At 40.1% G+C, this 27,705-nt stretch overlaps 1 protein-coding gene across 8 annotated transcripts in view; it reads right to left on the reverse strand.

The window, feature by feature from the left end:
- The window catches only part of kcnc2 (potassium voltage-gated channel, Shaw-related subfamily, member 2), a 40,737-nt gene extending 17,398 nt beyond the window's left edge, over positions 1-23,339 (reverse strand). For 3 of the 8 annotated variants that reach the window (XM_077500140.1, XM_077500143.1, XM_077500144.1), the window contains exon 1: positions 22,248-23,339. In XM_077500140.1, coding sequence (XP_077356266.1) covers positions 22,248-22,808 — 561 coding nt within the window. In that variant the 5' untranslated portion in view covers positions 22,809-23,339. The remainder of the gene's footprint in view (positions 1-22,247) is intronic. The other 5 variants (XM_077500146.1, XM_077500142.1, XM_077500145.1 and 2 more) reach the window with 4 other exon arrangements.
- Between the last annotated feature and the right edge of the window lie 4,366 nt (positions 23,340-27,705).

The following is a 27,705-nucleotide window of genomic DNA, read 5'->3' on the forward strand; positions in this document are numbered from 1 at the left end:
GCTCCTGTTGAATTTCGTCAACTATTTTTCAAAAGAGACAAATGCATCACTACCACTCAATTCCAAGTAGAGGTGTGCAAAATTTCCGATTCTTAGATTATTCACGATTCGGCCGTGGAACAATCGAGAACGATTCACAAACGTCCAAATTCCGATTATATAAATATGCCAAGGGAAGCGAAACTAAAGTGACCCGAGCGAAAAGTACGCGGAACTGAAACGCAGTAGCGCGCGCGCGGTCTTCGGGACGCTTTTTGGGACGGACCGAGATTCAAAACAACAACAAGCATAGCTGAGCTGACCAACCCACCTCTTCGTGGGATCAGACCTGCTCCGAAAGGCAAACAACTTGAGGCGGAAGTATCAGCTAGCTGGCTGCAGTGCGTCGGTTAGCCCTCTACAGGGCGCCGCGCAGTGATACGAACGAACGAACAGAAAAGTAGTGGCTGGCGGTAATGGCGTCTGACTTTATTCAGAAAAGAGTATTGTGGTGGAAATGTATCACGCTTTTGAAAACAAAAATTTTTTAGAAGAAAAACGCTTTATTTCCGAGACCCCAGCCAGCTTGCTGGACTATTTTCCTCTCGTCCAACGCCGAAGTCAGTGCTGATCGCACACACGGGAGGTGAGGATCAAATTGAGATTCATGTTAAAAAAGCCGAACGATCCCATTAATGTTTACACGTTCATGTTTACACAAGTTAAAAAGCAGAAAAGCACTTGAGGGTTTTTTTTTTGGGTACCTCTGAGAAACTTTAATGTTTACATGTTCATCTTTACACAACTTAAAAAGCAGGAAAGCACTTTTTTTTTTTTTAGGCATTTGTATTGAAGTAGTAGTTCACATTGTCTTTCATTTATACCTCAGTGCACTTTTGAGTGGATAAAAATAATATATTTTTGCTCAATGCTGTTTTATTCTGTTGAAGACTGAATATACTTAAAAGCTGTTGTTACAGAATGAGGACTTGAGTATTTTATTTACTGTTTTGAACTGTTAACTTGATACTGAAATAGTAGTTTATTTAGGCCTGAGAGGACTTTTGTACTATTTTTGTAACTAATGTACAAAACATTAAAAGCACCAAAATACATTGTTTTTTTTCTGCTGCCTGGGGGGGAAATCAATAATCGTTTTATAATCGAATCGTAGCCTCTGAATCGTAATCGCAATCGAATCGTGAGGTGCCCCAAGATTCCCACCTCTAATTCCAAGCCAGGGCCCCTTTAATCAGACATCCTGCATTCATCAAAGTGCCCTATTAGTCATCATTCATATTGGCTTGCAAAAAGGGTGGAGCATTTTCAATAAATTCCCTTCGGAATTTATTGAGGAAACGTAACAAATGAAATTGAATGGAACGGTATAATACATTTCCATTCAATTGCCTTCATTTATTAAATACAGTACATTTCCATGGAAAATTTCCAATGGAAATTGGAATGAAACTTCAATGCAACAATGGAGATGTATGAAATCTGTTACAGTATTTAATTCGGATTATGCTGAAATTATACAATATAATTATACTATATAAAGTATTTTACTTGAAGTTGAAGAGCCAAGCTTCAATTTGGGCCTAGTGCCATTTTTTCCGCATGGAACGTTTCCAACTCTGAAAGGTTGTAAAATTGTTCAACCCATAATCATTACTGCCACCTACAGGATTGGAGTGAAACAATAGAAAGAAAGAAAGTCAAGTCATTTTTATTTATAGAGAAAGAAAAAAAGAAAGCAAGCAAGAAAGAAAGAGAAAGTTCAACCAAGTGACTGTTTTTAAACATGTAAACTCATTTGACCAACTTAACAATAATCAATAGATTTTTAATTGCCAAATCAGAGCTTAGCGCCCTTGTCTGATTCTACAAGTCTCATGAGATTGACACCTCACACGTGAATGAATCAATTTTTGATGACGTCATCATCACCCCCTCCTGACCTCGAGCTGTCCGGGGGGAATCTGACACACCTTGTTTCCTGTGTCACTCAATGTTAAGCATTATAATCACTTTGATCCTTATAAGACGAATGTGCAGAACAACTGACGAGCATATTAATTATTCAGTGCTGGGGCGGTTTAAGGGCACACGCTTAAGGTACATACATGACAAATTGGTTTGAGAAAAGTCGCTCCGATTTTTCGAACTGTTTCAAAATTTCCCCGTCACCCTCCATAGACAGGTAAATAAATAGACCATAACAATTGACAGACAACATGAGGTTCCTATAGTTGGTTTTCGCTGAGTCATAGTTGTACTTTTGTCTCAAAACACCCCAAGAACAGTCACATTTATACAAATGTGCGATGACAGTGTGGCAAAACGCTCTCCGGAATGAAACCTACCATTAGTGCAATAATTGCATTTCTGTCTGAAAACTGATTAGATAAAAAGCCTCGGAAACAAGGAGACAGCGGCAAAGAGGCAAGCGAGCGCAAGGAGGGCGCTGGCGAGACTCAAAAAAAAAAAGAAGGCATGAAAAATGGAAGACAAAAGCAGATTACAGACATGCTGAACGAGGAGAGCGAGACAAGCGAGTGACGATAATGAATGTTGCCGCTCATTGTGGCTCGCTCGGATTCTGACCGTCCGTTGTCCAACTATTCCTCTTTAAATAATACAGATAAAATGGAAAAGCTCTCATCGCCCGCGTCCATTAAGCAAAATCGCACTCTGTTCTGGAAGAAAAATGTCGTTAATGATTCATGAAGCGGCTCCCATTACTATCAAACAGACTGGCAGAAGAGCGGCGCGATACAGCCAGTGAAAACTTGAGCATTTTTAATGTTGAAGTATTTAAAAAAAAAAAAACAGAAAAAAAAAAAAAAAGACCGTAGTCCTATGAGGACACGTAATGCAATTTTCCCCCATGGAATACAATGTAAACATAAATCTTTGACTGCACAATACACTTTAAAAGAAAAATATCACCCTTCAATATTTTACTTCATAAAAACAATGAAATAATTCAACAAAAATGTGAAGATCTGTTAAATTTTTTGCTTCAACTCAACTCAATGGACGTTGCGCTGCTCCTTGTTGTGCATGCCTTGTGGCCACCGGGGGGCAGTATAATAGACACAATGCACAATGCACATGAGGCTGGTCTCATTTCCTCATCGTTCTTTGCAGAGGATAAAGAATATATGCCCGTGAGAATCATTTTATCAGTCTACATGTTTCGTCAATCATATCTTGAAAAAGTCTTGAAGTCTAGCACCATCGTATTTTCTCTTCTTCTAACATTCTTAAGTCCTAACATTGTCCACATATCAGTTGACAGTACACATGCATATTACCAAGCAGGCATTTGATCCTGACAAACGCGAGCCCACTGGAGGAAGCCCCAGCGGATATTTATCAACACCAGGCATTATGGCTCAACTTATCTGGCGTTTCGCATCGAGTTGAGGCCAATTACCCTGCAGGAAGTGAGCCGAGCCATGGTAAGAGAGAACCGGCTTAGTTGAAGAGCACACAAACAAGCACACACATACAGAATGGAGCCCTACAGCAACAATTATTACAGAAACCACTTCCCTACACCATCACACCAACATGAACTCAGCTTCCAGGCGAAAAATAGAACAAAAATATATAACTCTCTGCACACCCTGTGGCGAAGTAAACAAGGGCATTATTTTACTTTGAGCTAATATAGAAGTTGTTTTTTGAAACACAGTTATGCTGCACTGGTTTTATTTCATTGTATTATTATTCAGCAAATTCTACTCTACATTTCTCAACTTTCAGTAGTCAAAATGTTCTCCTCATTCAGGACATCTTGAGAACCATTTTTCTAAATTCCTGCTTTTCGCATAATCCCACATTTTACAGGAAAATAATTGCCTTCGAAATTGATGGAGACATCTTATTACTCTAATTTCAAATTGTTCAGCTCATTCAGGACATCTCGTGAACGATTGATTCCCCCCCCCCCAATTCCCACAATAAAATTACAAAATCTAACAAAAAAACATATTTTTCATTTTTCAACTGCACACTCTTATCCTCCTCTTTTTCTAATCAGTTGTATAATTTAAAATTGGGGGGGGTGTGACCCGATAGTTTTACATAAACAAATATTGAGAATGTCATATGCAAACATTTATGAAATGCTTTATGCTTTACTTTAAGGCATGTAGTTATGTTCATTGCTCAAAACACAACCTGTGCTACCTATAACATAACCATCCGATGTTAGCTAAATGATCATCTGCGGTCAAAATGAATAGTGTGATTAATTTAAATGAATACATGATTAATTAGATTTTTGGGGGAATAATTAATTAGTTAACGCTTTAACTTTGACAGCACTAATATAGCTAGCTAGATAGATAGCTATAGCTAGCTAGCTACAGCAGCTAGCTAGACAGATAGCTAGATAGCTATAGCTAGCTAGATTTTTTTTTATTTTGTTGCTTTTTTTTTCCTTCCTGCATATTATGCTTTCAATCTGTTCAGCCATTTACTACATTTCCCCAAATTCCCAAATTTTCACATTCAAATTCCCATTAATTCTCCAGCCTTTCAATTCAACTCTTTAGTATTCACATAAAATGTTTAGTCTATAGGACACAAGCAAAGCGTCTTCCCTGCCACAGGTTGGAATCCCCAGGCAGAGTTGAAGAAATGAGACACCGATGATAAAAACATTGTTTTGCTTTCCCCGAAGGTGGCAAAGATAAAAGCAACGCGGCAATGGATAGAGCGACGAGGCTATCCTGCAGATTGATGTTCACATGAAATGAATTGCCAGAGGGGTAAACTGTATTGCGTTCTGGGATATGATAAGACGTCAGGTCGGTGTGTATACAATATTTGTGGACAAGCACCAATGAGTTCGAAATGGGAGGGAAAACAACAACAACTGGGAAACACATTTAAAAGGTTCTCAGAGAAGATATGTGACCCTGAACGTATGGCTTTTTTTTTCTTTTTTCTTTTTTTTTTTGAGTTTCTGGCTCTCTCACCATTGTGTCTGGGTGTCACCTTCTGCCATGAAAGCATGCCAAGGAAAACAGACACTAATCCCTCCCTTGACTCGGCACTGGGTTTGTGATTTCCAAATTCTCCCGTCTCAAGGTCGCTACCATCCATGGTCAGACGGACAAAAGGGAGAAAGACTATCGAGTGGGAGGTGGCTTGCAAACTCAAGAATGTTAGAAACCTTAACAAGGGAGTCAAATTCATTGTCATCACAGCTGAATTTCATTGGAGATATACAGTACGGTTTTTTTTTTTTTTTAAAACAATACCTAAGGACCAAGTGTGACAGAAAAACATGAAACCCCAATCGGGCTGGCACAGGCCCGGTTCCATTTGGACGGCAACTCAAAGCAAGCAGTTTGTGCCTGGAGGTTCAGTTCGTCCCTCCCGACGACAAATGATCAGAGTCTGACCTCCCACTGCAGCCATTTTACACTTTAACCCGATTCATTAAAGTGCTAAAAATACGTGTTTTTGCATCAAACGGCCACACCTCTCGGGAGGTGGGTGGGAAAAAGAGAGACGAGCAAAGCAGCACAATTAACACATTGGCTCATTTCTGGATTTATATGCAAAACTGGCTGCGAGTAGTCGGCCAAACGGTCTCTCAAAGAGATTTGCTGTTTCATGTCTGCGTGTGGCATGTTCAAAAGAAGTATTTCCTTCAAAGGAAACGAAAGAACGAGCGCTGCCAGAAAGATCAATGCTGGCAGACTTGGAAAAGTCTGGCTACACACGCTGTCTTGGAGGTCAGTGGAAATATAATGTATACAAATTTACTGTTTTCAGTGTGAAACTGTCACTACAAAACTTTCACGAAAATTTTCCCTCTGGGATTTTGTTGATTTGATTTTGATGATTTCTTGGTAAAAAAAAAAAAAAAAAAAAGTATTCTTCTCCTGCCAGAAAGCTCTAATGTGTTAAATTACATTCAAAATGGCAGCTTGTAGAGAAAGAGCAGATGAGAAACCAACATTGACTCAACTTAAGCATTTTGATCTCCCCCCCTTAAGGATAACCCTGAACGAGCCGCCTAAGAATATCTTTCTGATGGGAAAAAAAAACAAAAAAAAAACGGAATCTAGGCCAAATCAGTGCAGTCCAACATCCAGCAAAGCCAAGAGGCTTGGCCAGATTTCAGCTCATCCCCAGTGAGTCTGGGTTTTTCGCCCCGGCCAGTTTCCGATTGATCGCCTCAACAGGTGTCTTCCCCCGTTGCTCCCACGGAACCCGTATTTAGAATCGTGCCATGAAGAACCTAAATTGAAAAGCTGGATATTAGAGAGCTGTGGTTTTCTCCTTTTTTGGTGGATTCAAAGTGTACGCGGCGTTCTGTCAGATATTTTTCATGTCCCATCATAACACAGATGGAGGAACTTCACAGAAACCAAACATCTTAAAAGGTATGACGAATGTTTGGCAAATACGCTTTAATCCCAAAAGCAGGTTTTGGATAATACCAGATGAAAGCTGCGCCGCCTAAATGTCTGGGTGCAAACACGCAATCGCCCAGAACGTCATCCATTAGCATCCTCGAAGTAATTATTAAGAACGGAGACGGGAGACTTCCCAGACAAATGTATCGGCCTTGGCGCAGCTGCATACATGATTCGAACATTACCAAGCAACGGGTGTCCCTTCCACATAAAAATTGATGGGTAATCATCTTTGCTCTGTGACTTTGTGCGTCTTTGTGACAGCTCCAAACTTCTCCTGATATAGCGCCCCAAGACATTGATCAATAATAGATGGGTGATCGGATAGCGTGACCCTTTCAGATAGTACAATATTTTGGTCTTAGTCATCGTTGAGAGTTTTGGTTCATTATCTCGAAAGTCCGTTGACCTGCGACTGATTGATTTTTGTGTTGGTAAACAAAGTGCTGACTGAACTTGCAAAAAAAACAAACAAACCAAAAAAAGCACCAGTTGTGTCTCCATCAGTTCAATAGAAACATTCTACCTGTACAATAATTTTTACTGCCCGTTTCCTCAATTTGTCATTGTTTTTCCTTTTGCAGCCAATCCAGGGGTACCAACAACTTGCGTGTGTCCATGTTTGACTCTCATCTAAATCTCACCAATGAGGGCTTTACCGACCCTGAATAAAATAGAAAGACACGCGGGTGAATTTAGAAACGTCTGACAGCTGACAGTCCCAGGAATGATATCAGGGTGATGAAAGAAGTGTTATTTCATAGTAGCACTTGAGGGGGAAAAAAAATAAAATAGAGCGGCTCAGATGTGGTTCAGTTGTGAACACTGTCGCGTTCCCGCCAAACTCATCCTCACAGGCCTCCAGTAAAAGTGGGCACGAAGCCCTTTTAGCTACCAGGCGTCGAGGTATTGATTTGAGGAAGGCCGTTATTTTCTACTGCGCAATTCCGCTTGGCTTAGCTTTTCCATATGAAAATAGTATCACAAGAAACCGTAAAAAAAAAAAAAAAAAAAAAAAAAAAAAAAAAAAACAAAAAAAAAAAAAAAACACAACATCCCACATTGAACACAGTCGCACACGCTCAGAAACAACACCGGAGGAGGACGATGAGCTGCTCTATTTGTTGGTAAGGATACTAAGTTTTTGTTTAAGCAAGAAAATGGGGGGGGGGGGGGGGGGCAATGATGATAAGACGTTGAATCGGTAAGACTACCGAATGAACAATTCTGAGCTCTTTTATTAAAAAAAAAAAAAAAAAAAAAAAAATGGAGCCGTTTCTGTTTGAAGTCTCCAGACCAGGAGTGGTTCCCATCCACTTTCTGGGTTAAGAATTCTTGGAATTCCTGACTGAATAGCAAATAGAAACAGTTCATGGTACTGGCTGGTACTGGCAAAAGGAGACACGGCAACTATGAGAGTTTAGGTCAGGTTTTTATGGTACTTTCATTTCATTGTCTCCAAGACTACATATGAGCTCTAACTAGGCTCGGAAATTGTAACTGGTAAGGCCCCCCAACATTATCTCAATTCTCGAGGCAGGCACATAAAACTTGACCTTTTCATAGGGTCTAATCGCTCTCCCCTTGTTTAGGTGCCTTCCATTCTCAACATGGACGTTTTACAAGTCCTTCTTGTCACCGTCGCTTGTATAGTCCGTCATTAAACATGTACGGTTACAGAATGGGTGGAAAAAAGCATCATCATAAAGTCACGAGTATCAGGGAAAGCGGAAACCAATGAGCATCATTATCTTTTTAAAGAATGTGTATGTTTGTGCATCTGATTCTTTTGAACGATAAATTTGATTTTCTGGATTGTTTGGCCTTGGTGGATGGAGGTCTATGCTAGTTTTAGGCAAGATATGTTAATTGATTGACTGATGTTGATCTGGAGAGATGTTACCAAATCTACTCTGACCAAACTGGGGAAGTGGGTCCCCGTTCCTTACAGAGAAATGACTTATCCCACCCTCTCCCTGTTGCACGACTTCACACTAATGTGAAAAATAGACGGGGCGAAAAAGTCATTTTATCAAACGTCCCCCAAAATATCCAGTTAGTGTTTGGGTGAATTGGGGGTCCACACACACAACAGACAAACCAATCATTTTGACATAGTAAAGCCAGAAATAGTAAGACAGTTCCAACTTTGTAGAAATTGGTGCAAGAAGAACACAAGGGAGAGGATCTGATTAAAAGGCGCTGAATCAGTCATTTATTTTCACCGTTTCAAATCACCCAAGTGAAATTGTTCGTCTTGCACTGTATGGCACATTAACAATATCCACCGAGGAGTATTTATAAATAAACGGGAACAAGGAAAACTAAATTATAGTTCTTCAAATTCTTTTTTAATCCTTTTCCTTCTTGAATGATGAATTCTAAAATTCATTGTGTTGTGTTCTGAATATGATCATGACTAAAATTAATAACTAAATGAAGTTGTGTGTCATGACCAGGGTCATGCAAGGGTTATGCTAACTGTCATGACTCGGGTCATGTAAGGGTTACGCTTGATGTCATGACTAGGGTCATGCTTACTGACATGACTAGGGTCATGTAAGGGTTATGTTAAGGTCATGATCGTGAGGTCAAGTGTCTGTTTTGAACTGACGTAACCAGCATCTAGTTTCAACTGGTAAGACGCTATGTGATGTCAGGAATCTTTAATCTCTTTATCTGGTCAACAGCCAATCAGATAATTCCATGTCAGTCCTGTTACCCACATGTTTAGCCACAACCAATCAGATCGATTCGCTGTCTATATAAGCCTGTCTGAGAAGTGTGTGTTTTTGTCGAATTATTACCTCGGTTCCTCTGTGCAACTCTCGGTGTTTCTTGTCTAGTCAAGTTTGTTCCACGCCTCTCGATGTGAATAAATAGTTAAAATCTTATTTGTGTCTGCATTTTTGGGATCCAAACTCAGCACATAACATTGTGAGCTTGGTTACGGAAAGATTTCATTCTGTGAATCAAGATAACAAGGACAACAGTCCTCTTCCACATTCATTTAAAGTACAAAAGGTTTAGTTGCATACAGTAGGCTTCAGCGCTGGTCCCTTACAAACATTTGAGTAACCTAATTCATCACAACCTATAAGCAACTTCATAAATCACAGAGTGAGAGGACGAAAGGACATTAGTGGTGGTGAATTACCCCGCGGCTAATATACAGCGGATCGTAATAACATTTCCACGGGCGCTGAGCAGGACCGAGACACCTTTTGCGGCAGTTTAGCATGTACAGTACGTTTTGTCAACAATCAATGTGTACTGTATGCCTGCCACAGGAAGTGCATTAGCATGGCGGTGTGACGGCGGGAGTGGAGAGCAAAAGCTACCCAGATGGCGCCAAGGCAGGGCAGCGCCGGCGTTACCAACCTTCCGCCGTCTGGCAGCCAAAGATCAAAAGCGGGAGCTCAGACAATTCCCATGACTCCTGTGATGTCAATGCTTAGCTAACTTTCCACACGTACGCATGGATTCTATTATACGTGCTATTCATTTACCATGCGCGCGTAGTATGATTGGGGTCACTTTTGAAAAATACACATGAAAAAATGGACCAACTCTTCCCTGCCACAATAAGGTTTCTCAACCACTGACCCACTTATGATCCCAATTCCCCGTTTCCGCCACTTCTAATGGAACAAGAGTTGCGGTTCGAGCAGAGCAAAAACATAATTGTCCGCTTATAATGAGAGTGGGTAAATGAGGGTGCTCCAGAGGAGAGCGTTATATTTATGTGCTGGGTTGCGAGGGTGACCGGAGACACCGTGGCATTTAAATGTGACATCGCAACCGGCATTAAGTACACATGCAGCGGCTCATTGTTTTCACCAACAAACAGTACAGCATAGTAAAACGTGCTGCAGAAATAGCGGAGTGATTCAAGTCCTAAAAGTAAAAATATGAGAGACGCTGAAATATACTTACCTAAGTGGACTATTTCTTTGCACACAAAATAACATTGTTAGCTAACAAAAATGGCTAAAACAGCTATCGCTAACAACTGGAAAAAAACAAAACAAAAAAAACTTTTTGAACGGCAGACGTTTGTGATTTTTAGGCAAATCATTTTTGACGAGATCTTGACCTCGCTGAATTTACCTTTCTTCAGAACTAGACCTCATTCCTGTGCTTCTATATATATGTATTTTTTCTTTTTGCTATGAAGCATATCGTTAGCCTAATAGCATAGTTGTCAATGTGTATATAAATGTTTTCTGAAAACAAGGGGGTGGGGCATTTGTAGTAAATACTTTGGTATTTATCATTAATTCGGTAACAGTATGCGAAAAAAATTACATGGGCAATGATGCTATTTGGCTAAATATATCTGAACTGTGTTGCTGTAAATTTGAAAATCGTGTCTTATGAAGCATGTAGCGTAAATCTAACTGAAATCTTATGATAAAGACGAATAAGAAAAAATGATAGCCGGTATTAAATCTGTCCATTAGCAGTCTATGTGTTTTACAATCTTTCCAAAACTTGTTTTTTTTTCCCCCAACATTGTCAAATGTATACTGTATATCTGGCAGTCATGTGTTCATGTCAAACAAAAACTTGATTTGTAGAAAATTAGCTTTGCTGTTAAAAAGGTCGCTGTAAAAATTCTTATGAAAGCATGCGACTGTCAATTAGACAACTACAAACCGTTTGAAATTATGAAGACATGTACAACAGGTCTGCTTTCATCTTTTCAGCGTGACCCAAAAGCTTATTTAGATCACTGACAAATAAATCAGGACAGAGGTTGAAGCTGACGAACAGCAGGAAGCAAAAGAAAGGCGAAAAACTGCCGAGTCACCGCATGTCCTCAGATATCACTTTCACGCCGAGACGGAACTGCGACTGATTTGGAGGTAAACAATTTGACATTGGCGGGATTTCACTTTGTGCTTGCTGTAGCTAAAAATCCATCCCCGATCCCGGAGTTTCAGCCACGGGGCATCTCGGGTGTCACTGCGACTGGAGCTCAAGGACATGAAGATATTTCCATGCCCGCTGATTTAAATGGACGTGTTGTGTGACTGGAATCATAGATTTTTATAATGATTTCCGGGCCGTCATTTTTTGAAGAGTGGCTTAGACGTTACAGGTTTGGGCCCTTTACTACTTTTTCCAGGACTACTTTTGACATTTCTTGTTAGAGAGTGAGCCATGTCAAGCATGAACATCATCCTCTGCCTGGGAGTCTGATGAGCAGGTCTAGTGGCTCTTCTGGGTCACCGCAATCCTGAATCCAGGAGAGGATTACTAATAGGATTGCTTCTGCCGGGTCGCTATCGCTGAACCGTAAAAGAAACTTCAGAGAGACAAAAGTCTGCTGCGCCGCACCGCAGGGTTGGGGTCACTCGGCTTTCATGTGAAGCAGACAGAACAAGACATGATTTTTTTTTTTTTTTTTGTATTCCCACTGTTCCGATGTGAACAATGACACGAAAAGAATCATCTTTTTTCTGTACACCTCATTATGGATCACTTCTTTGAATTTCCTGACTTCCAAATGAAATTACAGTCAAGCCAACAGCCTGAATTGAAACAAAACAAAATAGCATTGCGGTTGTATTTCATGTAAACAACAAACAATATATTCCTTATCCTGTGTGGCAAAAAAAAAACAACAACAAATATTACTGCAGCTTATTAAGTCAATCAAAATAAATTTTTGTTTGTCTATGTTTTATGAATCCAGTCCTCAAGGAGAAATGTTCTTAAAAATAAAAACATTAAATACCATTCACTCTTAAATACACAACAAAAGCAACTTTTTCCATTACACACCGAGAGGGCAGAGAAAGTTTCTTTCTCCTTCCCAGAGTGAACTTTTGATCTCTTTCCACACCCTCCTGAGAGGATTCTGTTACCTGCCATCATCAATAATCAGGCTGGCACAGCTTGCAGTAGCATATGTCATCATCATTATTATTATCCAGCGGCACGAAAAATGAAGAACTGGTATTGATATTGACAATTTCAGGTGTGTAGGCGGAGCAGCAGTACAATACTTGACTCCTAAGCACCTTGGAGAGCTCTCAGTTCAGATTATTTCTAGGGACTGGAGTGGACATAAAATTATTATTAATATTATTATTTTTATTCAATTATTTTAATGTCTAATATTCTTTGTTACTATCAGTGCTACCACCTTCCCAAAGTTCCCTTCCAAGCCTAGCTTGTCAAGTCATGGTTGGAGATTTTTTTTTAATTCATTTATGTATTCATTTAATTATGCAATTCATTCATTCATTCACTTAACGCTGATGTTTGAGAGGTAATCCAGAGGGCCAACGATTTGTATACAAACCCTTATACGGTTTGGCACCTCAAAAAAATAAAAAATAATAATAATAATAATAAAAATGTCCTGTAAGTTTTGGGTTATTGTGCCATTGAAAATGTGTTTTTAATGGAGACAAAAAATGTATTATAGCTGTAAAGTGTTAATATACATTACATATAATATCGTCAGGGAATGAAGCATGATTTATTTGTGGGGGAAAAAATATACATTATATATTATATAATTATAATATATTATATTCTATTTCATAATAATAAAATGTGTATTGATATTCAGAAGTTTATATAGTATTTTAGTATTTATTGAAATGCACTTGCACAGATAAAGGCCTCCCCTCCAATAAACACTTTGTCCCATTGCCTTTTGTGCAAATAATTCCACTTGACTTAAATTGTAATATGTTCATGTTGTGCTAGTTATGTTTATGCAGTATTTCTTTAATGAGACGTTTCCCCCCCCACCAAAGTCTAACATTAAATTACATATAATAAAAGACTGATAAATACAGTAAAGTCTGATAAATGCCTTACCCTTAATAGTAGCTTGGTTGCCTTGGAAACCGAGTACAGATTTAGTTTTGTTTGACTTGGCATTATAAATCGGGGTGGCAAACTGCAGTCCTCGAGGGCCGGAGTCCTGCAGGTTTTATAGATTTCCCTATTCGAAGTGCAGCTGATATCAATTAACAGGCTCGTTATCAGGCTTCTGCAGAGCAGATCATGAATCAGCTGTGTTGAAGAAGGGGAATATCCAAAACCTGCAGGACTGCGGCCCTCGAGGACCGGATCTCGCCACCCCTGCATAGAGTATATTAATATTCTTTTTTAAATCGATGGTCATTTGTAAAAATTAAATACCTTACCCCAATGAGAAAACACCACATATTACAAGCCAATGTATTTCAAAAGTTATTTATACTGTATGTGAAATTGTACATATTAATTGTTCAGAGATAAATCAACAATGTTGGTCCAATCAACATAAGTGTAAATATTTTCCTCAGTTGTGCCAGTTCTCATTACTGTATAAAGAAAACCAGTTTGAGGCAATTCTCCATTCTGTCCGTGATACACGAGCCCTCTGGGAGCGAGTCTCAGGAAACTCGTATGAGCCTGACAGTGAGAATTTCCATTATCCCTTGAAAGGAGTGAGCCTCGGGGTTGTGCAAAACGGTGTGAAAAAAAAGAAAAAGAAACTTCCAGTCAATCTGCTGTCCTTGAGAAACGCTCGGTCTTTCGGAACAAATATGATACGCGTGAATTATTCAGCGTTGGACCTAAACATATGGCTTATAAGCTCGTATGAATTTCAGCACGGAGGCGTCGCTTCAACCGCCTCTGCTGGTGGTCCGAGACGAGGAGCGCACCTTTCCCATCCAGAAATGCATAATACATAGAACACTAACCCAACTAAAAGCACATCTACTGTATAATCCAGTAGCCGTCGGGGTGTTTACCTGCTAAAAGCACAACACTTAACACCTCCTTCATGATGACTCAGCATATTTGACCAGTTGGAACTAAACCTTGATACATCATCATCATCATCTTAATTTCTCATTTTGTTTCCACTTAAAGGCCCAATCTGCCGGTTTCACTCTGGAAAAGGCACTTTTTAAATACAGGAGTTAAACAAACAAACTACTTCTCAATTTACAGATCAGGGCTTGTCTTCATTTCTGGTGGTGATTTTGTCCTAAAAGCCTGAATTCTGCCATTTTGTGTTTGTTTTGTAAACAGCGGGACGTTTCTGTGGAAAGACGATTTATTCTTTTTTCCATTCACTCACTCACAGAAGCTTACATGTGTGAATGAGTGAGTGAAAAAAAAATAATAATAATCCGTGCGTGCTTTCAAATTGCCGCAGGAGTGACGTCACGCAGCCGGCAATTTCGCCCGGCCCCGTTTGCGACACGCCACCCCACCGCTCTGCGATTGGCTGGAGGGTTGTAAACACTGTCTTTCCACAGAAACGTCCCGCTGTTTAACAAAACAAACACAAAATGGCAAAATACAGGCTGGGGGTGTTGGGGTTTAGGACAAAAATCACCCCCACACGTTAAGAGAAGCCCAGATCTGTAAATTGAGAAGTAGTTTGTTTAAATCCTGTATTTAAAAAGTGCCTTTTCCAGAGTGAAACCAGCAGACTCGGCCTTTAACACATTTGCTCCCAATAACGCATAAATACGTTTTTTTTTTTTTTTTTTTACGTTTTAAAGTGTCCCAAAGATGTTTTTTTTTGTTTTTTTTAATGCTAAAGCAAACATAAGGCTTTGATGCAGCCTCTCAACTGCAAAGAACAGTTGCAGAAACGGTAGTTATTACACAAATGGCCAGCAGGTGGCAGCAGATCAACCAGGGCCATGTAGAAAAAAAAAAACTAATTACTTACAATTTTAAATAGATTTGTGAAAACTGATTAAATTTAGCTCTCTTCTAATGCTAATTGCTGCAAAACGGAAACAGATAGAAACATACTTTTTTTTCCTGATGAAAGAAGAGACTTGAATCTTTCTTTTGATAGGTTCCACGCTTTTATAGCAATAGAACACAATATTCTGTGGGCATTGCAAAATCAGTCAAAATCTAGTAAAACAGCCGGGAGCGACCGGGATTGCTTCTGTGAAAATGGCGGAGAGTGAATGAGTTAAAGACAGTTAAAAACCTCAACACAAATGGACATCGTCAGACTAACATCTCCTGGATGCCAAATCTGGCGCATGACTTCTGGTTGCCAAATAATTTAAAAGTCCCTTTGCAAGTGAGTGAGCAAGTTCTTGGTTGTGCCTTTGAGCGTGTGTGAGGGTGGAGGAGAGAAAACGGGGAGGACGACAGACGAGACGGCGAGTGCAAAGCCCGATGGGACGCCGTATATATATATATATATATATATATATATATATATATATATATTCACAGGCAACTGTGAAGGAAAGACTCCATTCATGCATACTGAACGAGTATCTATCCAACAGGCCTCTCTCTCTCCCTTTCTGGATGCAAGCTCATTTACAAAATCCCATCTTTGCTGGTCACAGATGTGATAATTTATTGTACGATTATCTCATGAACCAATAAAGTAATACGTCTGCCTGCCAAATTCAGTTTCAATACGTGCGTGAGACAGGCACCGTTTGTTGCATCAACATTACAGCGTAATGGCTGTTTTTTCCATATGAAAATTCTGATGTCACGCATATCAAAGGACGAGGAAGAAAACATTGCAGTATCATCAACAATGACTAACAGCACGATGTTAGCGTCACCGTGTTGACTCCATATTACAACGACGGCGAGCTGTTACGGTTAACGGCATCGGCATGCCGCCATGATTGGCGGGGCGGATTAACGTGACTGACGGCGGCCCCAAACGTGCCATCGACGCCCACGCTAGGACGGCCGTTGCCGTTTACGCGTCGGCCTCTATTAGCTCGGCGAGGCCTCGCCGTCTCCGCCTCAGAAGCCGAACAATGCGATTGGACGAGGTTTTGGTCCCTAAACATCTGGGGCCCTGTTTAGACAAAGATTCATTGAATGCGCTAACTTCCGTAGCACAAGTATGCTTTTTTTTTTTTTGCATATGTAACACATTCAGAAATGTGTTTTATTTATGCTAGTATGCTTCTCATTCACTGCCAGTCATTTTAGAAAATTTTAAAATCTTCAATACTCGCGTGATATTACATTCAATAATTATATATAAACCGAATCTACCAAATAACAGAATAGACTCCCTACTTTTTGCCTCATCCCGTTCTTTTATAATTGACAGTAGAAAAATGTCGGTTTGTCAAAATACAGCCATTTCTCCCTTGGACTCTGAAACTGTGTTTATTTCGTATAAAATGGGGCAATGATGTCATCCACCGGTGGTTGGGCATCAGTAAAGTTGTTTCCAAGTTTGATATTTACAGTGGAGCATAATCAGATTCGCCCCTATTTAGCACCGCTCTAAAAAATACAATTGACAAGTATACTTGTCAAAGGCAGTGAATGAGTTAAAAACTGAATATAATTATCTAGATGCATGTTGTTGGTGTTTTATGATCCTCTCTGTTTCAAGCGCTTTGTTTGGATTTTTGCTAGTTCCTGTCCTCTCCAAATGGGCAGGGTACACTGTGCAGTACTCAAGTTGTGGAAAGATACAATTGTTTATAGTTACATGCATCTTCAAACATCAAAACTTTGTCAGTGAGGAGTATGCGAGAGTGTCACTCAAGATGGAATTGGTCAAATGCTCATCTGTCAGTCTGGTTGTGAACTCGAGATGAGATGATTATTTACGTCAGAAAAAGGCTGACTCACACTGATATGTCAAAGCGTCTTATTTTTTTATGGTCCCGGAATGATGATTCCCAGCGCTTTATCGATCCCGCCACCCATCGGTTGAAGGGCTTTTTTGTGCTTGCTCAGGATGTGCGCCACTTTAACTGATGCTTCCGTTGATGCGCCGGCCTACTTTGGCGGTTTAATAAACACAGACCGTTGCTCTTGAAGAGCACTTTTCGGCTGTTTTTACCTTCTCTTCCCGCAAGAAGTTGCTGTGAAATTCCCGTTCCACCGATCAACGCACACTCGTCGCTCATGTTGGTGAAACAAAAGTCTTGTTCGCACTGCTGTTGTCATTGTTGTTAGTAGGGATGTTCGATACTACTTTTTTTCAGACCGATACCGATACCAGTAGTACATTTTGACAAATTAAAAAAAATAAAATAAATCACTAAAAGATATTTTTAAACAAATATATTTACTTTCATTTTGACAAAAAAACACGGCACAGTCACTATTCAATAGTCTTAACGCTCAAAAATAAAACACAAAAATGCTCTTTTGGTTTAAGATTCACAATTTTGAAGTATTTCCAAACCGGTGAAGTTTTGGTGAAAAACTGCTGCAAGCTATAGCGCCACTTACAGGCAAGGAGGACTCACTTAACGTCATCGCTCGCTTGTACTCGTCTGCGTCACGAGTACTTGAAAAACGGCTGGTATCGGCCCGATACCAGGTATCGGTACTCGCCCATCCCTCGTTGTTAGCGTGTAAGCATACCCGGAACGGGTTAAATTCAGGTTTATGAACAGTCCTGGTTTATCAGTCACATTCCTGGTGGAAAAGGTTTTGAAATTATTTACCTTGGTCCACATTTTTTATATCACAAAAACAAGGCATGTGAACAGGGGTGTGTAGACTTTTTTTTTTTTTTTTTAAACTGCAGCTGACAAATGGATAACACGATGCAAAGACGCCATACTCGGCCTCACCTCCATCGGTGTCAGAGAAGCATGCACATGTGGCTGAACGCGTCACGCTCCAACGCGCTTCCTTTTTCAACGCATCGGCGCCTGCAAACTAACAAGCTGGCACGCAAGGGGTAACCGAGCAATAAGGGGCTTCGCGGTCGAGCAGGTTTCTGAAATCAATCCGTTTCACGGAGCAGACGGATCTCAATGAAAACAGGCCGCGGCGATGAGCGACGATGACGTTGCCATGACAACGCGGAGGCTGAGCGTGCAAGCCCGGCTTCGGTTTCTTCAAGCGTGCGGCAGGCGGCGGCACCCAGACGGGTTGGATTTTTTTTTTTTTTTAACCTCTTAAGTGGCAGAAAGCAAGCGTCGGTCTCAGATGAGATCATAGACGGGGATGGGAAGCGGACACGGGGTTGCGTGGGTGAGGGCGAGGCATGTGAGGCGATACAGAAGGGGGAGGGACTACAGTACAGGCAGTAAAACGTCCGCCTCGCAGCGCAAACATGGAAAATGAAGTCGGTGGCGGTTGTTATTTGTCTTTCCTTAGTTTGTTACCATCATAATCCAGACAGGGACAACTACAGAAATATGAAAGGGACAAATAAACACATTAACATACAGGAGAACATATAAAAACACACTTTCTTTTTTAACCAAAGAGTCTTAGAAGAAAAATAATAACATTATGAGGGGAAAATAGTCTTAATATCCTTATTCATTGATTGATTGAATTTTTATTATTATTATTATTCCAATCTCTGGTGTAATAACTTTATTTACGGATTGATTAAATTTTTATTTTATTTTTTTATTAGTAGTATTAATTCAATCTCTGGTATAATAACCTTATTTATTGATTGAATTTTTATTTTTATTATTAATTCAATCTCTGGTGGAATAACCTGATTTATTGATTGATTGAATTTTTTATTTTTTTATTTTATTATCTGTTCTCATTGCTGCTGGACATGTAAATTTCCCAAAGGGAGCCATCCCAAAGGGATCAATAAAGTCAAGTCTAAGTCTAAGTCTAAGTTGTCATGGAAACTGGACAAACATTTATATATAAAAAAAAAAAAAAAATGGCAAATTATTAAAACAAAGTTCATGAGACAAAAAGTCAAAATGTTATGAGAAAAAGACAAAGACGTAAACTTACAAGGGTAAAGTTGATAGTCCATCCATTTTTATAAATGCATGTATGTAACCTTTAACCTTTATACTCTGTTGAATCGTGACTTTATTCTATTAATAGCAACATGTTGCAATTAGGGATGGGCGAGGTTATTTCGGGTAGCTGATTACTCATAATGGTACCCGGCTGAAAAAATAGCGGCATCCAACATCCCTACTTGCAATATTACAATTTTGCCCTCAAAATATTATGCCGATTATTGTGATATTTTTACTATCCTGGACTAAAATTTCAACTTTCTTCTCATAACATCTTGCACATAAAGTGGTCATTTCACGAGTAAAATAAAAATTCCCACAAGTGTAAATGCAACAGACTTGTCGTCGTATGAACGGATTCTTGTAAAATTCTCATTTTATTCTACTAAAATTATGTAATCTGTAGCGACCATAATTTTGCAATATTACAGTTTTCTGCGCAGAATATTCCCATAAAGCATAAAGTTATAATCTTCACTAAAATAAAAAAATACATTATTCTAATAATATATATATATATATAAAAAAAGTGTCTGATGAGAATATTCTATATATTTTACTAAAATAATTTTTGTAAAAATTCACCTTTATTTTCACAGAATCCACAACGCATCCTCCCTAATCCCAACTTCATTCTCTAATCTCACAAGGTGTCTTTATTCCCAGCTTGGCCGTCAACACTCGTGCAATTTTTTTTAAGAGGCCAGCAAACATTTTGAACAGATTCTCTCGCACGTTTGGGTCAGACGAGTTTGAACAGGCTGCGTGCAGATTTTGGAGAGGCAAGAAGAGCGAGCAGCAACAATAGAAACGAGCGTGGGGAGCCCACAGAAACACGACTGCTGGCACGAGCGCTTGCGAGCAAGTTCATTAAAGGGACAGTCGCGTACTTTCGGGCTTTGGCCTCGCATGGAGACACAAAACTCGTGACGCACTTTTTCGGTCGCTGGAACAAAGTGGAAAACTGCATGTAAACATTATAGGAATACTGTTTTTCTACTAAACACAAAATAGATATTGCAGATGTTTGTGGCACACAATCTGACACACCTTCTGTGCGCACAAATGCAGAATTAGTTTGTCAAAAGAGGAAGTTGAGCCCAACTGTAAGATCCAATTTCATCAAACTGGAGTGGTATCTTAGCAACGCCTCATACTGTATGTAGGCAGTGGAAGCTTGTCACCTGTTGTCCTGGTTGTAATTTCGGTGTAAATATTAGCTTAATATTAACTACCGCTCGTTTTAACCGCAATCAGGCATGTGGTCAAAATCTCAAGGGTACCCTGAGGGTAGAAAACAACAAAAATATATCAAAATAGTACAAAACTAAGCAATGGGTCACCTTGAAAGTGACACGGAATGAATGAAGGGACGCACATGAAATCATGGGGGGAGGGGGGGGGGGGGGGTTGGGGGGCAATTGCTGGGGTATTGCTACAAAATCTAGAGCTAGAATGATGCATTTGTTCAGGGCCGACGCCGATTATTAGTAGTCAAGGAGGACGATAACCGATATTTGAAGGCAATATTCATTTTCACTTAAAGGGATACATGACTCATTGAACAATTTTCAGCAGTGAAAAGTTCATATTTTTTTCCAGAATTAATTTGATAACTTCATTATTTTTCATGTACAATTAATACCTTTAAAAAGTATTTTTTTTCCCCCTTTTGCTGTCAACTGATGATGACATCACCTGTGCTGAGGAAGTAGGTAACGACCAATCATGGCTCACCTGTTTCCTGGGGTTGGTCAGCAAACTGAGAGATGATTGGTCGTTACGTACTTCCTCAGCACAGGTGATGTCATCAATCGACAGCAAGTAGAAACATTACTTTTTAATGGTATTAATTGTACATGAAAAATAATGAAGTTCATCCATCCATTTTCTTGACTGCTTATTCCTTACAAGGGGGGTGCTGGAGCCTATCTCAGCTGGCTCTGGGCAGCAGGCGGGGGACACCCTGGACTGGTTGCCAGCCAATCGCAGAAATAAATAAGTTACCACAGTAATTATAGACAAAATATGAACTTTTTACTATTGAATATGGCTCAATGAGTGAAGTATCCCTTTAAGGGAAAATATTCCTCTCAAAATTTTAACTCTTTACAATGCTTACACTTTGTTGATTTTTTTTTTTAAACAAGTATTTATTCAACAATCTTCGTCAAAAGACACTGTTTTAAAATTTTGACAAAATATTCAGGGACTTCCCAAGGTCATTAGCATCTGTTCAAAAGTTAAATAAAAACTTCAACAAGTAAATAGCTGCCTGTTGTTTTATACAGTAAATAATGTTTTCCAAATTTAAAAACATCTTAAATGTTAATTTCTTTACTTTTAATTTGAAACAAAAACAGAAGGTACGTCGAGTTTCCAGGGTCAGCAACATCACCCATAAAATTAACTGAATATTTAAATAATCATTTCCCTAAAGTTAACAGTTTGAAATTGATCTATTTTGGGCCATATGATTCTGCAAAAAGGCCGATGCTGATATTGGTTAAAATGCTGAATCAAAATCGGTGTTGATAATCGACCAGGCCGATGATCGCTCTATCCCCAACAAGATCACATTTCAATGCTCAAAATGGCTTCCTGTACATTATCATCCACGATTAAGAATACATATCATGTTATTTTTATTTAATTTTTTAAATCAGGCATATTTTAAACTAATTTGAAGCAGATTTTTTAGTCATCGTTCACATTGGACTAATTTACTTACTTGGATGGATAATGGAGTTCTGATTGTATTGGATCTCATCAGAGATATATTGTTGTAAACACTGTATATAGTCTTGTAGATAACTGGCGTTTTACTGGAAGTGTGAGAGAATCGACAAAGCTTGATTGACTCGATTTTCTGAAAAAAAAAGTTCTCAGTGCTAAGCAGTGATTCTCAGAGTGCGGCTCCCTCTTGTGGTGCACGAAAGAATCACTACATTTAAAATTCAACACATTTTCATTTTAAGATTTGTTTACATGTTTTTTTTTTTTTTTTTAGGTGGTACTCGGCGGAAAAAAAAAAAAAAAAAAAAAAAAAGTTTACTTAGCACTTGTTCAGGAGTGGCTATGGGCGCGTCCTTACCCTGGCCGCCCTGGACGAGTAGGGGTCCTCGAAAAGATTCCAGACGACCGGCTGCCACTTCCTCCACAGGCTGCCCGCACTCCCGTCCGCCGCCACGTCCTCGATGCCGAGCCGCTTGGCCACGTCGTCGTCCTCCTGCTCGCCGGTGTCCACGTTGAGCTCGAACACGTCCAGCGCCTCCTCGGCGTCGCGGTGCTGCCGGTACGTCATCCAGCAGCACGGCTCCACGTCCGTCTCGTCGATGCCCCAAAAGGAGAGCTCCTCCTCGAACAGCGGTCCGCACACATCCGCCGGGCAGTGGAGCTTCCCGGTGCGGTAGTAGTTGAGCACGTAGGCGAAGACGCCCGGGTGGCGGTCGAAGAAGTACTCGTTGGTCCGCGCGTTGTACTCGATGAAGCCGGGGACTTGTTGCAGCTGATCCAGCACCGAGCCGATGTCCGTGTCGGAGGCGAGCAGGGCCAGGCGCGTCCCCGGCAGGGTTTTCAGGGTGCTCTTGTACGTCTCGTGCCTGGTGCCGCCGACGTTGAGGATTATCCTCTCGTTGTCGTCAAACTTGCCCATCGCTCTGGATCAGACATGACTCGATGGAGAAGCGGGCGGAAGTTGGAGCGAGCCGGTGCGCGCACACCCGCGGTCCACGCTCCTGATGCTGGTCAGTCGAAAAGCTCCATCGGGCTCGGCGTTTTCGTCGGTCTCGCCCGCTTGACGCCCTTGTGGGTCTCGACGGAGGAAAAAGGCGAGGTGCCCATTGTTGTGGCACTGCCTGAGACGACGGTGGCGTTTACGCGCGTCTCCTCCGCCCCTCCTTCCCCACCTCCTCCTCCTCCTCCTCCTCCTCCTCCTCCAAGACGCAGAGACGCGCGTCAGCGTCACGCTCGCTCCCTCCTTCAAAAATAAATTAGACCGCACAACTAAAGATGTAATGCTGCATTTAAGAGTTCCGTCGTTCGAAAAGATGAGTCACACATCAATGCGCTCCACCTGTAGAATTTTGCATTCACGAGCACCTGCGCGGCCGCACATACTGCACAACCCATGAACCGCCACTAACAGTGACTTGTGGCCATTCCCATTCACACTCACCTGTCACCATTAACCGCGCCCCCAATTAACTGCAAATCAAGTTCAGCTGTTCTAGTCGACCGGAGAGACCTGGTTCTTTATTTTATCATTAAAAAATGATGAGTCATCCATGCGCGCTCATTTCTGCCGTGTCTCTTGTTGAATTTTGCATTGCAAAAAAGTAGAGGAAATAAAGCTGCACTATATAATGTCAATTTCAAGACAGTATTTTACGTGTACTTTTAAATGCATCGTAACCCAATTTCCATGACCGAATTCTAAACGTAACCATCATTTTTTTTAAACATTTTGATAAACATCATCTATAATATAGACAAACACATTAGATATTATTTAAAAAAAATGAACATTTGCACTTTATCGTCACTGTCGTCACTCCATTTATAGTGCAGGAGGAGGAGCGAGTGACTAAGTAAGTTTGAGCACAACTCAATCAACGGAGAGACAAAGCAGGAGGCTCGCCTTTAATTACACGCATCATTATTCCCTCATGTACAGTGCAGCCGCTCTGTGAAACGACAGCCTCCGAGTAACCTAATTACTCATTACTTGTTGTGATTACATCTGTACGGAATGGGATTCATGGGGATTTGGGGTTGCCTTTGGAGTAGATCAATGGAAGCTGTAAAAACACAATAACAATAATAAAAATATATAATAATAATTCCAAGATGCTGTTTTTTTTTTTCATCGCATGAGATTTGTACATTTTAATATTTTATTGCCAGTCGGCTTGTTACTGTATGATTTATAGGGTCTATAGTGATACGCAACTGGTGGCCCGTGGGCTGCAAAAAAATGCATAATTAAAAATGCATAATTAAGAAGAAAAAGTGTGCGCGGGAGAATTAGACACATTGTTAAAGTGGACCCGCGTACTTGCTGTTTAGTTAACACTGATTCATCTATTCGCTAATATTTTTCTTTTATTTTTCTAATTTATCTTTCTTGTGTGAGCTGTGTTTTATTATTATTATTATTATTATTATTTATTTATTATTTTTTTATATTTTTTTTCAGGGGTTACAAATTTTTTGTGGGTAATTTCGCCATTGGATGTCAATTATGTGCAGATTTTTGTCATTTGTGGTCCGGCACATCATTTTGATCAGATTTTAAATTGAATTTTTGTCATACATATTGTGCCCGGTGCTATGTGGCCCTCTGTAGTGCTGATGAAAGATTTATATATATGATATTATATTTATATATTTTTATATATCGAGGCACTTACTTGCTAGTGCAAGCACACACTTACTTCCTACACATTGACTTGTTTCACAAGCAAATTACATCCCCCTTCATCTGACCATTAGCATGGATTTTAAACATAGAAGGGCCAAAAGATGCCTTGTGAAAATTAAACCACTAAAAAACTAGCCACCAGAGGGTGCTAGGACTGCACAAATGTAAATCAACCCGACTTTTTTTTTTTTTAAACAGATGTGCTGCTTTTAATATTGTGACATGACGACAACGATATATTGTGGGACTTTTAATATCGCGATATCACGATATTGCTGGTAACGTTACACCCCTAGTAATAAATGCAAATGTTTTATTTGTTTTTTACCTAAGACAATGATGTTATGAATACGGAATCTTGACATAACCGTAAGATTTCTTTCTTTTTTTTTTTTTTTTTCAGTCCACAGGACCCTCAGAGGTCGAAATCACAATCGGTGCATTCGCACTATCAAACAATCCACAGAGAAAATTGCTTTGAAAGGTGAAAGGTCCATGGAAAAATCCTCAAAGTTCACAAAATGGAGTCATATTCCACCAACTGTGACCTCGGATGACTTTTTAGATCCCCTTGGAATTGCCACGTTTTTAGGCCAGCAGACCTTTATTGGAAGAAAAAAAAAAACCCCAAAAAACGTACATTCCGGTTGCATTAGTCATTTTCCGTGATGTGCTGCCGCCCACTTCCATTTCAAGCGGACCTTTTGGTGACGCTGGAAAATTGGGCTGTTGGGTGATTTACTAATGAGATCATTCATCACAGGGAATGAAGGTTGTGGGCCAAGATACGCTCACCCTGTCTGCTTCTCATGCTTACGGGAAGAGGTAAATCACATGTATTCAAGGTGACCTTTCCTTAAATAACCCATTCGGCTCAACGACAGTACTTCTAATCAGAAGTCTCTTTGGAGCAAATAATGTGACGTCGTCTTGAAATAGAATCCAGACTGAGTCTTTTTCCCACATCTTTGCGATATGTTGTGCTCTAAAAATAGAGCAGCCGGATAGCTGATCCTTATCAGGAATTGCAGGGTAACAACATTTCGTCAGAAAGACGAGGTTCTGGGCCAGTACATTTTTCACTGAGTGAGCTACAGGATCAGTCCCAGAAGGGACTCGACTGCAGGTTGAGGTGTGTGTGTGTGTGTGTGGGGGGGGGGGGGGGGGGGGGGGTCGTCACTAGTAAGTCTCAAGTCTCACCTTTAAGTTACAGTGGGCAAAAATCAAGCAAGTTGAGTCGTTTGAAAGAAAATGTCAATTTATGACAGTGCTTCTCAAATAATGGGGCGGGCCCCCCCAGGGCGAGGCTTCATTAATGGGGGCGAGTTTGACCTCGGGGGACATGCTGTTTTATTTTGATTTTTTTTTTTTTTTTTAACTCTTAGAATAAAGTGCAATTGCACCTCCACTACATTAGGGGGCAGTGGCGCTCTCATTGGCAGAGTCTGCGCAGGGAGCATTCGCTCGGTGGTGTAGGGGTTTTGTTTGCACTGAGCATGCGCACATGACAGAAAATAATTGAGAAGCACTGAGTTATGATAAGGTCAATAAAAGGTAGCCACCGAGAACTATAACTAGAGTTTAGTGTAGCAGTGGTGCAAGTACAAACATCCGGCATAAATATACATAAGGGTGTGTATTACTCCAATAAAAGTTGATTCAATACATACTGTGATATGATGATCCAAACATGAAAGGAATCGTCTTCTCTATCTTAGAAATTCATAGAAAGTTTTTCAAAACGATTTCTGCTCAAGTATGTGTTTAATATTCCACTCCATCTCAAGCGCATGACTATTAATCCTGTTGAAACATATTTACGTCAGGGAACTCGAGAGCAGGAAGGCCTGTCAGACAGAGATGGGGGGAATGTTCTACCCTTTGAACTTGACCCATCCGACTGTCTCCAAGATTTAGATGTGATGAAGCGTGATCCTTCTGCCGCACTTTCAACACAACCCGGATGACTTTAAAGCCGTTCGAGGTCTGAATGAATACTTCAAAATAAATAAATAAAAATAATTTCACTATGGTGAAAGAATCATGATCAGACTCAGTGGGCTGGAAATGGTTGAAAGTAATATAGGACAGGAATATGATTTTGTAATGTCTTTATGTACGGAGTCACGTAATTACGTGTGTGACGTCATCACGGAAAGTGAGCGTAGCGCTGCATGCAAATGTCCGTTTGTTTGCTTTGTTGCTCAGCTCCGGGGCCGATTAAAAAGGTTGCCGTTCTATCACCCGTGTCATCATTCCTACCTAGCTGAAACAGTTTTATTTTTGTCAACAGTCAATATTTTTCTTTCTTTTTTTTTTTTCATTTTAAACACATTTTGGCTCTAGACCCTCGAGAACATCCTCGCAATGATTCGTGCCATGCAAGCCTGAATTGAATTTTTAAACACTGTTTGTTTTTTTTTCCCAAAAAGCACCTAGCGCAATCAAACATAGACATTACCCTGCGAAGCGCAGACCCTCGGAAGGAATTAGGCCCAAATCCCAGCGGAGGGACACTGAGCTGATTAAATGTTGCCTTGCTTAATTGAGAAGCTAATTTGCGACCAATCCCACAACTTTGTTTCCATGCTGCAATGAGGGGAAGTCATTAATAAACGCCGCATATCTAATTAGGAGTCGTGATGAAGGCGGTTGGTTTATTTCACCCGGCAGAACTTCTCTAATTAGGTCACATTTAAAAGTATGCTGATAGGATATGATGCGTGCTCACCCAGTTAAATATTTTATAATTCCCTTTGCATCGAACAGAGTCATCAACTGAAACTCTGTGAGGGGTGAAATTGTTTGTTGTGACAGCTGAGGTCAGAGGTTAAGTTGTGTTTTAGTAGCCACAATATAATGCAAATGTGTTATTGTACCGCCATCTACAGGTCACAAATAGAAAAGGTGACACTATAAAGTAATATTTTCTGCAATTTTCCCATGCATTCAACAAAACAACAATGAAATGACACAAAAAAAAAAAATTGAAATAAATAAAAACGTCCCTAAACTATAAACTAAGCTGTGCATATCTTTAAAATGTAACTTTTATGGTTCGAAAATGGGAAAGAATCGCTATACCGTGTTAGTTGCATTTAACGTTTAGGTAAATTTGGATTTAAGTATT

The sequence above is a fragment of the Festucalex cinctus genome, chromosome 16, assembly GCF_051991245.1.
Source record: "Festucalex cinctus isolate MCC-2025b chromosome 16, RoL_Fcin_1.0, whole genome shotgun sequence".
Taxonomy (NCBI): domain Eukaryota; kingdom Metazoa; phylum Chordata; class Actinopteri; order Syngnathiformes; family Syngnathidae; genus Festucalex; species Festucalex cinctus.